This window comes from Strix uralensis, chromosome Z (assembly GCF_047716275.1).
Source record: "Strix uralensis isolate ZFMK-TIS-50842 chromosome Z, bStrUra1, whole genome shotgun sequence".
Lineage (NCBI taxonomy): Eukaryota > Metazoa > Chordata > Aves > Strigiformes > Strigidae > Strix > Strix uralensis.
Genome location: NC_134012.1, coordinates 30619806 through 30633956, shown reverse-complemented (window position 1 = coordinate 30633956; position 14151 = coordinate 30619806). Strand labels below are relative to the sequence as shown.

Sequence of the window (14151 nt, the reverse complement as noted above, 5' to 3'; positions counted from 1 at the left end):
CACGCAAGCTGCAAGAGCCAGCACGAAGCCCTTCTTTGCACGTTTACGTTCCGAAGTTGCCTGAAACCTGTAATGTCATTTCAATGCCACGATGCTCCTCGGTTACAAGTGTATGTGGGACCAGTCCCACTTTTTTTTCAGACTGGTTACTTGAAATTAGCTTAAAAAGAACATAAGAAAAGACAATGCGTAACCTGGTGACAGAAACCAAGGGCTCAGGTACACACCAGCGGTGCGGTTCCCCCACAGACGTTCCAAACGGCAGCCGGCCGCTGCTCCCCCACCGAGCTCCCGCCCCCCGCGGCCGGCTGGGGCCCAGCGGGGCTGCCCGGCGCCCGCCCTTCAAACGGCGGCCGGCTCCGACCAACCGCCGGCCGCAGACAGCGCGGCCGGGGCGGGGCGGGGCGGGGCGGCCGGCCGGTGGGTGGGTCGGTGGGTGGGTGGGTGCCCTGCCGCGGAGCAGCCCGCACCCCTCGTCCTCTGCCCGTGGCCGATCGGCGCCGTTCCCGGAGTGAGGCGGGGCGAGGCGGGGCCTGGCCTGGCCTGGCCGGTGGCCTCCGCCGGGAGCGGGGCGGGGGCCGCCCTCTGGCAGGGAGGCGGGTGCGAAGGGGCGGTCCGCTCAGCCGAGGCGGGGGCGGAGGGCCCGCGGGAGTCGTCGGCCCTTCGCGGGGCGGCCTGGCCTGCCCGCCGCGCTGCCTCGCGGCCTGCCCGCCGGCCTGCCTGCCGCCCCGCCCCGGGGCGGGCTCCTCCCGGGGTCGCGCGAGGCCAAGGAGAGCCGCCTGCGGTACGGTCTGCGTTTCCAGCCGCGCCGGCCTCACCGGCCTCGTCTCTTCTGTGCGCCAGGGCACGATGGGGTTTGTCTTCTCGAAGTCCATGAACGACAGCCTGAAAGCTCAGCAGGAGTTTATGGTCATGAACTCACGGCTGCAGGTAACGCATACGCCGGCGGCGGTGTGCAGGAAGGTCACCCGCGGCCGCTGTCTGCACGGAGCTGGTCTGGCGGCCTCACCTGCTGAGGCTTGCTCTCCTTCCACAGCTAAAGGTGCTCCGTTCACACACTCTGCCAATTCCGGTGAGGTCATCTAATGCAGCAGGTTCAGATGTGTGAGGCACCTTTCTTTAACCATTTCTTCGGAAGTCTGTGTTAACAAGTTGTAGAGGTGGAAACTATCCTTATGCTAGACAGACCCTAAAAATACAGTTTTGGAAACTTACCTCAAGCAGTCCACTGAAGCACAACAGGGCTACTCCAGTGTTAAGTGACACGTGTATGTTAAAGTGAACCAGAAACAGAATGGTTACTAGAACATGGATACTATTCCCTTAAAATGCATGAGTTAAATATGTTTCAACCCTTCCACTACACAAAATCTTTCAAACAACTCGTTCTTTAGGTTCAGTTGGGTAACTGCAGTTATTCCACATTACGAGGAAAGCACTATACAGCTGCTCGTTGTTCTAGAAACCTCAGGCTAAATAGGTCATAGGGGATTGTTTATTCCCTCTCATAAAATAATAAAATAGCAGCAGAGCAAAAGAAGGAAAAGGAGTTGGACCAAGGTTCAGAAAGTTGTCCTGAATGGAAGTTACAGTGTAGCACTAGTTAGAGCTTTCTAGTTTGTTGTTAGGTATCTTACAATTTGTAACTTGTTTATATACTAAATGGTAGAATGCAATCTGAAGGATTTAGCTGGAGTTTGTCCCTTTAGTTTTGTGTTTAAAGTGAATAGAGGTGAACTTAAAATGTTTAGTGATGGATGAACTTCCAATTTATTAAATTGCCAGTAGATGGCATATTCTAGTTTTCAAAGTAGTTTGCAAATAGTAAGTTTTGTAGGATCACGTGCAAACTAAGCTCTGGAGGTGACCCTGGAAATGTGGCTAGGAAGGAGAAAGATAGCATAAGGAAAGATACTATAATAAAATACTGGATAACTCTTAACTGTTTAAAGAAAAACAACTCTTTGCAAGGCTTGTAAAAATAATTTTCTGTCTGTGCTGGGTTATATGTTTCTCAGATGCAAGCACAAGTTTTGTGGACAATTTATTTTTTCCCTATACAGAGAGTCTCCTCCAACTCCCAAAGTTTTTGGAAATCCAAATGATGAGAAGGTTTTCAGTTTGAGAGAATGATGATGAAATTAAAGTGGAGGCTTGCTTTATGATCTGCTTCTCTGCTGTGCAGAACAAAAGACAGAGTTGAGGAAACAGCTTGAATTCAGTCCAGCATTTGTAGAGTGCTGCAGACTTTGAATGGCAGTCTTTGGCCTCTTGACCTCAGGTGCCTAACAACTCTAGTTCTAGCCCAAATGCTCACGCTAACATAAAAATAAACTTCTTTGAGGACAGTTACAAAAAAGCTACAAAAAAGCCCTTTCAAGATTGAATACAGTATTTTTGCAAGTTGCTCTTTAATAACTCTGCCTGTGTTGTATTTCTTCTTTTTGACAATAGCAACTGTAAACATAGTAGATTTATTTTGTGCTATGTTTGCAGACATACCAGCCATGTTAGAAAACCTTCATCTTTTAAAAATGCATAAAGCGGGCAGTTATGTCAGGTGTGAAAGATACAGTGGGGACAAGGGGAGGACTTAATTTTGTGTCATAAGGGGATGGAAGAAGATAGCTCTGCTCTGAGCTTAGGGAGAGTGTAGGGGAGAGGAAAAGACGGCCAGTTGTCTTTTCCTTATGTGACTAAAACCCGTGATATGTCTGGAGTCCAAGCTACTTTCAGGCTACTTGTGGAAGGTAGTACAGCCTGATTTATTTGTTTTTAGACAGAAATTGTAACTACAAATACCTGGAGAAGTTAGGTCATGCTAGGACCAGAATGAAATAGCTTAAGTTAAAGCATGAGATATTCTCTTTTGGTGAAATACTGGTATTTGGATGCTGTCAGTTCTCCCATCTTCCTCTGCAAACCATCATATTTACTAATAAAATAGAAGCTTCCACTTCAAGCAATATGATATGATTGGTATGAGAGATTCAAAAGTACTGATTTGTTTTAAACTTAAATCTATCTCAAAACAACACGTGGGATTGAAACATTGTGGAGATTTTCATAGCTTCTGAATGTGATTTGGTGCACCCCATGGTTACAGTGTTGAGGGAATAGGGTACTATTGTTACTCAAAGCCAATTGGTGTGGGTCAAGAAGTCATCAGAATTGTTTCTTCTAGAATGCCCTCCCTGCTAGCAGTGTGATAGTGCTTAGAAAAGAACTAGGAAGTCTTTGGGTTGACCTGGAACAAGACACACCAGGTGTTGGTGACACAGTCAGAATCTGTGAAGGCTTCTTCTGTTCCTTGTAGATGAAGAGGAGTCATAAAGTTACTGTAAATTGTTTGGAATAGGATTTTTGTGCTATCAGTTTCCATGACAGAATACTTCTTTTTTTTTTTTTTGAAAAAAAAAAAATATTAGGTATGCGCTCTTCTCTGAATGGAGAGAAGATACAAAGCTGTTCAGTCATTGACTTATCCTCTGTGGAGGATTGTAAGTTGGAGGGACACCACTGCAAAAATAGAAAGACAAGTAACATGACAGAAGTTGATAAAGACCCCTCCAAATACCAAGCCTTGGTGCATGCTAAAGCTTGGTCAGTTTTAGAGTTGCTCTGATGTGTGCTGGACACCCAAACCACTTCAGAATAAGAGAATGTTAAAAGATGTTGTAAAGTTGTGTACATATTTTTTTCTTTATACCCTTCTTGGGATATTTCTGAAAAGAAGGGATTGTGGCCTCGTAAATTGTTTCTTAATGCTTTTTGGAAGAATAATAAAAACTCAACTGATGGTTTGCCTTGATGTTGAAGGACTTGCCAGTTGTTTGTATTGTCTTGGTATGGCTCCAGAATGAAATACCAGTCTGTATCAAGTGGAGACTGTTTATGGTAGAAGTTTGTTGAGGCTTCATTTTTATCATGAGCCTGTTCCTTAAAGTGTAACTTGCAAAATTCTTTCCAAACACTTAATATCTCAGATCTACAGCTCAAGCCTAGCATATGGCCTTGCTAAGTGCTTTTAGCATGGCTGAATAGGTAAGAGGAGGTTCCAGGTCTCAGAGCATTTGTAGTGGATTATTTATTTTCATGAGCTGTATGGGTGCTCTTACCACAATTAAAAGCAGGGATTTCGTGTATTTCTTTTGCTGAAGTTCTATGTGCTGTACTTTCTGTTCTGGTTAGACTTTTATTCCACAACTCAAATATACCTTGAAAAAGCTATTTCAATAACTATTTACTAAGAAAGACATTTTAAGATATACAAGGCAACTTGCAGAAAGATACATATTTTGAAACTGACAACTAAGAATGCAGCAATATTTGTGGCTGGTCATTCATTCCTCAGTATGGATTAGAACACTTAAAATATAACTTTTTTTTTAATTTGATATTTCTAGACTGTGACATTCCTTGACCATCAGGTGGGTCTCTTCATAGGAAACTGTGAATTCTCATACTTCGAAGCTTGTTGAAGGCTTATTATGATGAAACAGGTTTAAGTATGATTAGTACATAAGTACATTGTCTTCAAATAATTTAAAAAATATTAAAACAGCCTTGTATGCTCTATATGTAGTGTTATTTACAGTGATAAGAAGCAAAATCCTGGTAGAAGGTCATGGCACAGTATGACTGATTCTAGGACTACATAGAGCAAAGCTTATTAAATTAACTTTGCACTACAGAAGAATATTTCTGTGCTGATGTGTAAAAGACATTCTAAGTGCAACTTAAACACTTTTACTTGAGCGTATAGACGTAAAAAAGACTAAGCTCTCCTGTGAATTTTTTGCCAAGCTTTCTCATGCATGTAGAGGAATCAAAAACACTTCCTTTTGTTTTGAATGGACTCAGTACTATGCCACTCCCTCCTCACCACTCCCCATCCCCAGGTTAGATTTTACTTTATGCTCAGCTGTTATTTTTATAGAGGTAATACCGCTTTTGGCTCTAAAAAGTTGCTTTTCATTGTTTTGCTTGGGAAACTCTACACAGGGGAAACCAAGTCAGTTCCCAGGTTTCCTGTATATAGTCTGTCTAAGTACTCAATGAACTACGTGAAAGGTAACCCTTCAGAGGACGAGGCTGAGATTTTGTTTTATTAGGGGATTTGTGGGTTATTTTTCCAGGGGTATTATAAGAGTTCAGTGACATAAAGATATCTCGATGTGTGTGGGAATAATACTGCATAGTAAACAGTGGCTTCTAGTCTATGAAGTTAAAAAAAAATTAAGTCCTGATAGCATTTGAAATCCTTGGTAACTGCTTTCAATTATATCTCAATGTATAAGGTGTTTTCTTACTTAATGAGAAGAAATTTTTCATTGGAACTTCACAAAGAATTAGTGGTAGACCAAGTCCTTTAATGACTAACCTTTTTACTCTTTCATATGTTAGCTTGCAACATCATTAATAATGAGATCTGAATTGATGACTAGTTTATAGTTTTGTTATATCACCCTTTTTTTTAGCATGAGATGACCAAAATGGGAAGGCACTATCTGACTGATTTGTTTGTGGTATCTTTATGTATAACAATCATACCTAAGGGATTAAGCACTCTCTTGATGTTTTCTAGCTGCTGAAGTTTTCACCTAGATACTGTTGTGGGAAAATTGTACAGAAATGCAATGAGGAGAAAGAGAAGCACTGGTTTTGGTCAGAGAATGGAAGACAAAAATCTGTTGTATAGGGGACTGCCTAGTGGTGTGAAGTAAATGAGGGCAGGTCAGCTCAAAAAGCAAGAATTGTATAGCTAGAGTTTAAGCCATGTAGAGAATATTAATTCCTAGCTTTGTTGAATTGCTAAATGAGATACTGATCAGGTTCTAAACAATTAACTTCTTTCTCTGGTAATTTAGAGCACAAGGAATTCTCTGAACTATTACAGAATGTTTTTACTCTGTTAAAAAAAACCAACAAAATACAACAAAACAAAAAAACACACCAAAAAAAACCCCCCAGAAAACCCCAAAACCAACCAAGAGACAATGGAAAACCTCCGTATTTTCTCCAAATAAAACAATAAATCTCATTCCTCTATCCTAAAAAAAATTGTGCCCAGTATAGCAGCACAATAGGAATATTTTGCTGTCGCAGCAAGTATTAAGTAAACAAGACTAGAACATATCTGGTCCTTGCAGAAGCTTTTATGAGTGACAATGTGATGAAGTTTCTGCAGTGTGGATGATTCTGGAGACAGGAGGCCTGTACATGCACAAGCACACATGGACAGAGCCTGAGAAACAAGCAGGAAGAACAAGAGCTGTTTCTGGTCACAAAACTGCAACATCATGGGAATAACTGAGATGTGGTGGAGACAGCTCATGCAACTGGAAAGCTGTAACTGACAGATACAAGCTCTTCAGGAAAGACAGGTAGGGAAGACAAGGAGAAGGGCTCCCCATGATGTGAAGGAGTAGCCTGTGGGTTAAGGTCAGAGGAGAGGCCACAAAACATGACACTGTGGTGGGAGTGTGCTGCAGACGACTGATCAGGGTGACAAAGTACATGAAGCCCTTAAACTACTGAAGAAAGTCTCTGGATTACTGACTCTGGTTCTCATGAGACTTCAGTCTCCTAACATCTGCTAGAAGGACCATAAAGCAGGACATAAAAAATTGAGTACATTTCTGGAAAATGCGAGGGATAACTGATACAGGTAGGTACTGAATGGGTCATCCAGGACTCATGTGCAGCTGGATTTGTTGTTTACAAATAGGGAAGAACTGATTTGGGGGTGTAATATCAAAGGCAGTTTTGGTTGTGGTGGCAAGATCAGGATCCTGAGGGGACTGAGGAAGGCAGGTAGCACAGTGCAGACCCTGGACATTGGGAAAGCAGATTTTCTTATTCAGGGAACTGGTAGGTGAGGTGCCATAGGGGGAAGCTCTGGAGGACAAAGGAGTTCAGGAAAGCTGACATGTTTAAGGACAATCTCCTAGTGTCCCTGGCAAGACAGAGCCCTTGGCAACAATACAGGCCCAGGGGCTGACAACTGGGGAGCAACACTGTAGAGATGGAGGGTACACTGGAAGACAGCAACAAGAGCATAAGCCAGCAGTGTGCCTTGGCAGCAAAGAGAGTCAAAAGGACCAACTACGAGGGCTTTATAAGCAGGAGTGCAGCCAGGCTGAGGAAGATGACAGTTGCCTTCTGTTCAATGCTTTGTTAAATGGATTTGAATACTGCCTCCAATTTTTGTCCTCCTCCTCCCTCAATACAAGAAAAATGGAGATGAAAAGGGGCAAGTTTAGTAGCGGACCATCAAGATGATCAAGGTCTGGAGCACTTCTTGAAAGGAGGCCAAGTGAGCTGGACTTATTCACCCTAGTGAGAGATGCCTTCTGGAGTGCAGAATCTAACAACAGCCCCCCCAGTAACTGTGAGGAGGTCATCAAGAAAGCAGAGTCAGGGTGTTCACAGTGGTGGATTGCAGGAGGGTGAGAGGTAGTGGGCATACATTGAAACAGGAGGCAGAGAGCAGTTCAGACTGAATATAAGGAGAAACCTTTTCCCCCACAAGGACAGGCCGACGTTGACTTACTTCCTTCCCACAGGAGCACAGGTCCAGTGAAGCTGTGCAACCTCTACCCTTGGAGGTTTTCAAGATGTGACTGGATAAAGCCCTCAGCAACCTGGTCTGATCACATAGCTGACCCTGTTCTGAGCAGGACATGCCGCGATCCTGTCCAACCTGAGTTATTCTGTGATGCTCTGACCACCAGGCAGACTGTGTCCCACTGTATTTTGTGGATCCTAGGAGGCAGGATTTCCTCACATCATCTTCGCAGACTGAGAATTATGATGAGTTCTTGATGAGAGTTATGATGAGACCTCTTGATGTCTGCACTCCTGTTGAGCACCACATACACAGCAGTGATCTGTTGAAACAAGCTGTGACTTGATCTAACTTTTAACTGACAGTTGTTAGATAGACTTCAGGTATGTGTAAGTGATACTGATACAGAAGTAACATCACAAGGAAGGGAATTCAGATTTAAAGCCTAAGTGTGCCCTGCATGTCAGACTGTAAAAACTAAGCAAAAATCTTGTTGTGTGGGGGAATAATTTACTTGAAAAAGAATTGTACGATCTCCTGTTGTGGTGGTTTAGCCCCTGCTGGGGTCTGAGACCATGTGGCTGCTGCCCCTCCCTCACAAAGGGAGTGAAATACAAAGCCCCGAGACTGAGATAAGGAAAGGTTTAATACAACAGAGCAACAGCAACACAACAAACAATAACAATAAGAATAACAGTGATAACAATGAACAGAGCAAAGTATATACCGATACAGCAGTGAGAGAACCGTCTGCGCCAAGTCACACGATCACCAATTCTTCCCGCGCTCGCGCCAGGATGTGACGTCAGCATGATATATGAATAACCCGGCTAGAGCTTCCCCCCACTGCTGGGGAAACTTAACCCCATCCTGGCTAAACCAGGACACCTGTATATTTGGAAGTTTTATAATATATATTGCTGTATTCAAGGTAAGTTTCCCCAACACTGCTTAATATTACTTATCCAGCAGTAGCACATACATAAATTGGTCAATATCAGCAATTCCAATAAAAAGCGATAACCATTATTTAAGCAAAACTTATTAATAAAAAGTCTTACTTTGGGATCACAGCAGTTTGGCTCTGCCAGACTTTCAGGGGCAGATCAGACTGATAAGAGTTGAAGACTGGAGGACTGGAATTCTTGAAAAATGTAAGTCTGAGAATAAAGTAATACAGGAAGAGCCAAAAATCACTGAAAGTGCTGGAAAGAAAAGAGACTAGTTAGTGTTTAGGGCATATAATTTCTATAGCTAACAGATTTTTATTGTTGTTTTGGGATAGCAGTTCAGAGTGATTTGGGGCTTTGTTCAGATCAGTTTTGGGTTTTTTTTCCCCATCAAGAGAATTCCTTATCAGACAAAAGGATAATCTTCTCTGTGGGAAAGCATAATTGCATTCAGGAGTCAGAGATAATCCTCCAAATTAATCTTTGATGAGAGCCACATAACCTTTGAGAAAATAAACAGGCTAGGAAAATAATACACTTCTGACAAATCTTGTATTTACCATAACAAAAAAGTTTCATTATAACCTCCTGTCTGCAATATGAATCTCTGGATAGTCTCACTCCTCCTGCCATCCCTCCTCTCTTCCTGTTTTATTAAGTCAGACTGTAAAGTGCATTCTTCTCCCCAGGTAATATTGGATAGCCAGGAAACAGCCATAGATCCGCTTTCAGAGCAGTTAGTCTTTGGGATTTTACAGACTTGCTCCTTGTACGCTCCCTGTGTGGGCATGGGAAAGGTTCCATACTCCTTGGTGAAAAAGATGCCAATATCAAGTAAAGTTGGAAAAGTAATGGGTTGATTTTTCTATTTTGACAATGCAGTGCAATTGCATCTTTTCTGAAAATCCATGTCAGCCTCTCCTTGTTTTTCAAATCTTTTCCCTATTTTGGGGTCCCCAATGTTATATCGGTTCATTTCAAGGCACAGGAAGACTACGTTTTCCACTTTTAATGAGGGCCAGCCAGTGGTATTGAAGTTCCTCTGCAGTTCTGTACCTAATTGGATATATTTATGCTCCTTTCTCTTTTTTTCTTTTTTTTTTTTTTTTTTTTTTTTTCCCTCCCGCCTTGGTGGTGATTTGGGGTTTTTTCTCCGCTTTATTTTAACAGCTCATTTTCAAGCTTTGGCAGTGATGCAAAATAATAAGGAAAGTAAAACCTAGAGACATTTTTTCCCCAGTTAGTAAAAACTGTTGCACTGCATAGCTGGGCAGATAGAATAAAACACTGCTAAGGAAACTCATCCTCCAGTGCAATAATGCATAGTCTGACTTTTTAAAGGTGAAAAAGAATATAGCATTTTCTTCTGTGAGATGTTGTTTTGGACACAACACAGAAATGCCAAAACCATGTTTGACTCTTGCAGATTCTGTAGTGTAGAAATAACTTAATTCATCCAAATTATAAATCACAAGATGTCTACTTCTGAAAATGACTCTTAAGTGTTCTGTGCTTTCATCTGTTCTTCAGTTCTTGCCTATAGAGAAAAATGTATGCATTTTACACTGCATGTGCGAGCTATGGCACATGCATTCATGATTCAGCTTGAAGTGAAACTGCTGTTGAGTGTTTTCCATGTCTGCAAATGGCTCTAATGCCCTCAGTGTCATAAGAATATGCTTTGGAAAATTATTTCATCATAACATTAATGTGTAAACATACATTTCATTAGATTGTAATTTGATGTCGTAGAAGATGTGTGACAAAAGAATTTGTATTTGTAAAAACTATCAAAAACTTAGTGAAAGCACAGATAAATGCAACTTTTGTTTCCTCTACACTGTCAGCGCTTGGTTAGAGGCAAAACATAGCATGATTGCATTACTTTCCTACCAGGGATGTATTGCCTTAAGAGGTTTACGTTGAACGGCAATAAATGCAACAAACAAGGCAGTTTTCTCCAGGCTCAAAAATTTGTCCTTAAATCTGAAATGAAAGTATCAAAGTACCCTGTAGCAAGTTTCTAAGTAGACCATGTTTTATGACCAAATTATACTGGATTTTTTTTCTGAATTAAAATAATAATAATAATAGTAGAAAAATAGTCAGACCTATTGTAAGTGATGGAAAAGAACCAGAACATTTCAGTTTCTATCCAGACACTCAAAGTTTCTCAAAAGAAAATCTGGCCATAATTCAATTAAATGTTTGTGCAAAATTTCATATTGGAGGATTGGTTTAGAATTCTGATTGTCTTGATGAATTGGAAAATGCCTGAAATAATAGGCAATAGTATAATAGGTGACAAAATAAATATTAGTCCAGAGCGTTATATCCAAGAAGGAAAAGTTACATAGATTGAGTATAAGTGATTAGACTTCAGGAGCTTAAAAAAGACCTAGGTTTTATATACTTGTGCATAAATATCGGTGTATTTTTTAAATATATATATATTTGTATACTGATGTATAAGCTGAGTCAACAGCACAGATTCTTGTAAAAAGCAAATGTAATTGTGGATTTATTAACCAAAGGATAAAATTACTCAGTTTGCACTACTGATGACTTTTCTGGGAAAAAGATTTTAACACTTCTTTTAATGAGCAGACAAGCTGTGAAAAGTTTAGAGGATGGTAGTAAGACTAATAAAGGCATTAGGATCTATGAAGAAAGCATGAAGAAATCATATTTTCCTGATGCTATAAACATGTCCCTTATGAATTTTAAGTTTGTGTGTGCTGGTGGTGGTTTTCTAATCCACTCATTTTTCTCATACGTCCTTCTGGAGACACGGAGTCTTTCCCATTGTAAAGCGTGCAAGCAAGAATTGGGATAAATATTAGCAGACTTTGAGTGCTTAACTGCCGTTATATGGGTTACTAAGAAAGGCAGTGAAATTTGTCACTGCTGGTCTTGATTGGGGTAAATAAATGTCTATTTCAGCTCCCTGCTTTCAGGCTAACTTTAAAGGACCTCTGAATATGCTTTTTACCCTTATCTTCATGACTATGCAAACAGTGGAGCTGAAGTACCTGAACAGAATGCAGGTCCATTTAACCAAAGACTGGCTAATATGTAACAAGTTTCTTCTAGATTTATTTTGAACTTAACACTGTTTCTTCCTTAGCGACAGCTCTTATTCCAACCCTAGAATTTCTAACCTGCTCAAACACATAAATAAATGTGGTTTGGTGGGGTTTTTAAATACAGAAAATACCTGTTTTTCAGGACTTAACACTGATTTCTGTGTGAATGCTATTATATTATGTTACCAGTGAGATTTTTATCTAGCAAAGATTACAAGATGTTGTAACTTCAATTATACAGCTCTTTGTTATTGGTGTTTGATTTTCATCTCAATGCATCTTTGAAAATCTACACAACAATCGTAGGGTTTATAGATGCCCAGAAAGAAATAAGTTTAAAACTTTCAACGGGAGTTTTGGGTTTGTTTCTGTTTGGGAAGCATCTGATAATCTAGTTATCCTCCTAGTGGCTTTTGAAGTTCTTACTTTTTAAGAAGCAGAAGTTTCTGTGGTAACATATGTGACGGGATATAGTAAAAGAGGCAGATGAAGCATTTTAAACATTTGTTCAAGTGAAAAATTAGATTACTCATTTAGCATAGATAAAGTACAAGCAGTATTTGTACCTGCATAGTTAAGATAAATGTTTTTTACACAAATATGTACACATACAAATATTAAGTTATTGGTTTTGTGAGATTTGAGTTGAATAATGGATTCTACTGTCCTTAGGATATGTTTATACATAACATTTTGCTGAACTTCCTTTACTACTGCAGATACTGAGAATTTTGTGAGGGAGAGATGAAGAAAACCTGACTTATTTATCAGGCAGCTCAGCGATCTCCTCTGCCCTCCTCTCCCTGGTTAGTTTGAAAGTGGGAAGGAATTTGTATTTGAGAGGAAGGTTTTATATACATAATTTTTATTTCAGTTAAATTAAAAATGTATTAAGAATATAAAGATGCTATTGCGAGATAGGACAGTAGGAGTTTGGTGGCATGGACAGTGGCATTGAGTGCACCCTCACCAAGTTTGTCAGTGACACCAAGCTGTGTGGTGCAGTCAACACACTGGAGAGAAGGGATGTGCCATCCAGAGGGACCTGGACAGGCTTGAGAGGCAGGCCAGAGTGAACATCATGAAGTTCAACAAGGCCAAGTACAAGGTCCTGCACACGCGTTGGGGCAATCCCAAGCATAGTTGCAGGGCAAGGAGTGGATTGAGAGCAGCCCTGCGGAGAAGGACGTGGGAGTGTTAGTGGATGGAAAACTGACTGTGAGCCAGCAATGTGCACTCACAGCCCAGAAAGCCAACCGTATCCTGGGCTGCATCAAGAGAAGTGTGGCCAGCAGGGCGAGGGAGGTGATTCTCCCCCTCTACTCCACTCTCATGAGACCCCCCCTGCAGTACTGTGTCCAGCTCTGGGGCCCCCAACATAAGAAGGACGTGGACCTGCTCGAGTGGGTCCAGAGGAGGCCACAAAGATGATCAGGGGCTGGAGCACCTCCCCTGTGAGGACAGGCTGAGAGAGTTGGCGTTGCTCAACCTAGAGAAGAGAAGGCTCCAGGGAGACCTTATAGAGGCCTTCCAGTACTTAAAGGGGGCTGTGGTGGTTTAGTCCCTGCTGGGGTCTGAGACCATGCGGCTGCTGCCCCTCCCCCACAAAGGGAGTGAAATACAAAGCCCGGAGACTGAGGTAGGGAAAGGTTTAATACAACAGTGCAACAGCAACACAACAAACAACAATAACAATAACAGTAACAGTAATAACAATGAACAGAGCAAGATATCTACCAATACAGCAGTGGGAACAGAGCGATGGCATAATACACGTGTTAACCAACTGTCTCGCGCTGGCGCCAGGATGTGATGTCAGCATGGTATATGAATAACCCGGCTAGAGCTTCCCCCCTACTGCTGGGGAAACTTAACCCTATCCTGGCTAAACCAGGACAGGGGCCTACAGGAAAGGTGGAGGGGGACTTGATCAGGGAGTGTAGTGATAGGATGAGGCATAGTGGTTTTAAACTGAAAAGAGGGTATATTTAGATTAGGTATAAGCAAGGAATTCTTTCCTGTGAGGGTGGTGAGACACTGGAACAGGTTCCCCAGAGAAGTTGTGGCTGCCCCCTCCCTGGCAGTGTTCAAGGCCAGGCTGGACAGGGCTTTGAGCAACCTGGGCTAGTGGAAGGTGTCCCTGTCCATGGCAGTGGGGTTGGGACTAGATGATCTTTAAGGTCGCTTTCAACCCAAACCATTCTGTGAATCTAGGAGTTTTATGAGAAACTAGACATTGGGCCACATTCTGTTTTAGTAATTCAACTTAAAGACAAATGCAAAATTTTAATGAAAACCAGAGGAAAAGAAAACAGAACTTTCAAAAAGGGAAAATATTAATGTCTTTGATATACAGTAGACTAGGAGTACTCCATTTTAGGTAAGATGAATTGACCTAATAAGCCTATCATTTTGTTCAGGGCAGGGACCTGTATCTTTTACATGTTCCTGTCCTTATCCTAGGATTATTTTTGAGTAATAAGCTAAAAGTAGGAATGGAAAAGAGAGTATAAGAAAGTATGAGTAAGGGCAGGGGGTGATGCTC

At 41.7% G+C, this 14151-nt stretch overlaps 1 protein-coding gene across 1 annotated transcript in view; it reads left to right on the top strand.

The window, feature by feature from the left end:
- The first annotated feature begins 206 nt into the window (after nt 1-206).
- Nucleotides 207-14151, top strand: part of PLGRKT (plasminogen receptor with a C-terminal lysine) — a 33708-nt gene continuing 19763 nt past the window's right edge. The window contains exon 1 of the mRNA XM_074856513.1: nt 207-930. Within this exon, the coding sequence (XP_074712614.1) occupies nt 850-930 (81 nt within the window). The 5' untranslated portion in view covers nt 207-849. The remainder of the gene's footprint in view (nt 931-14151) is intronic.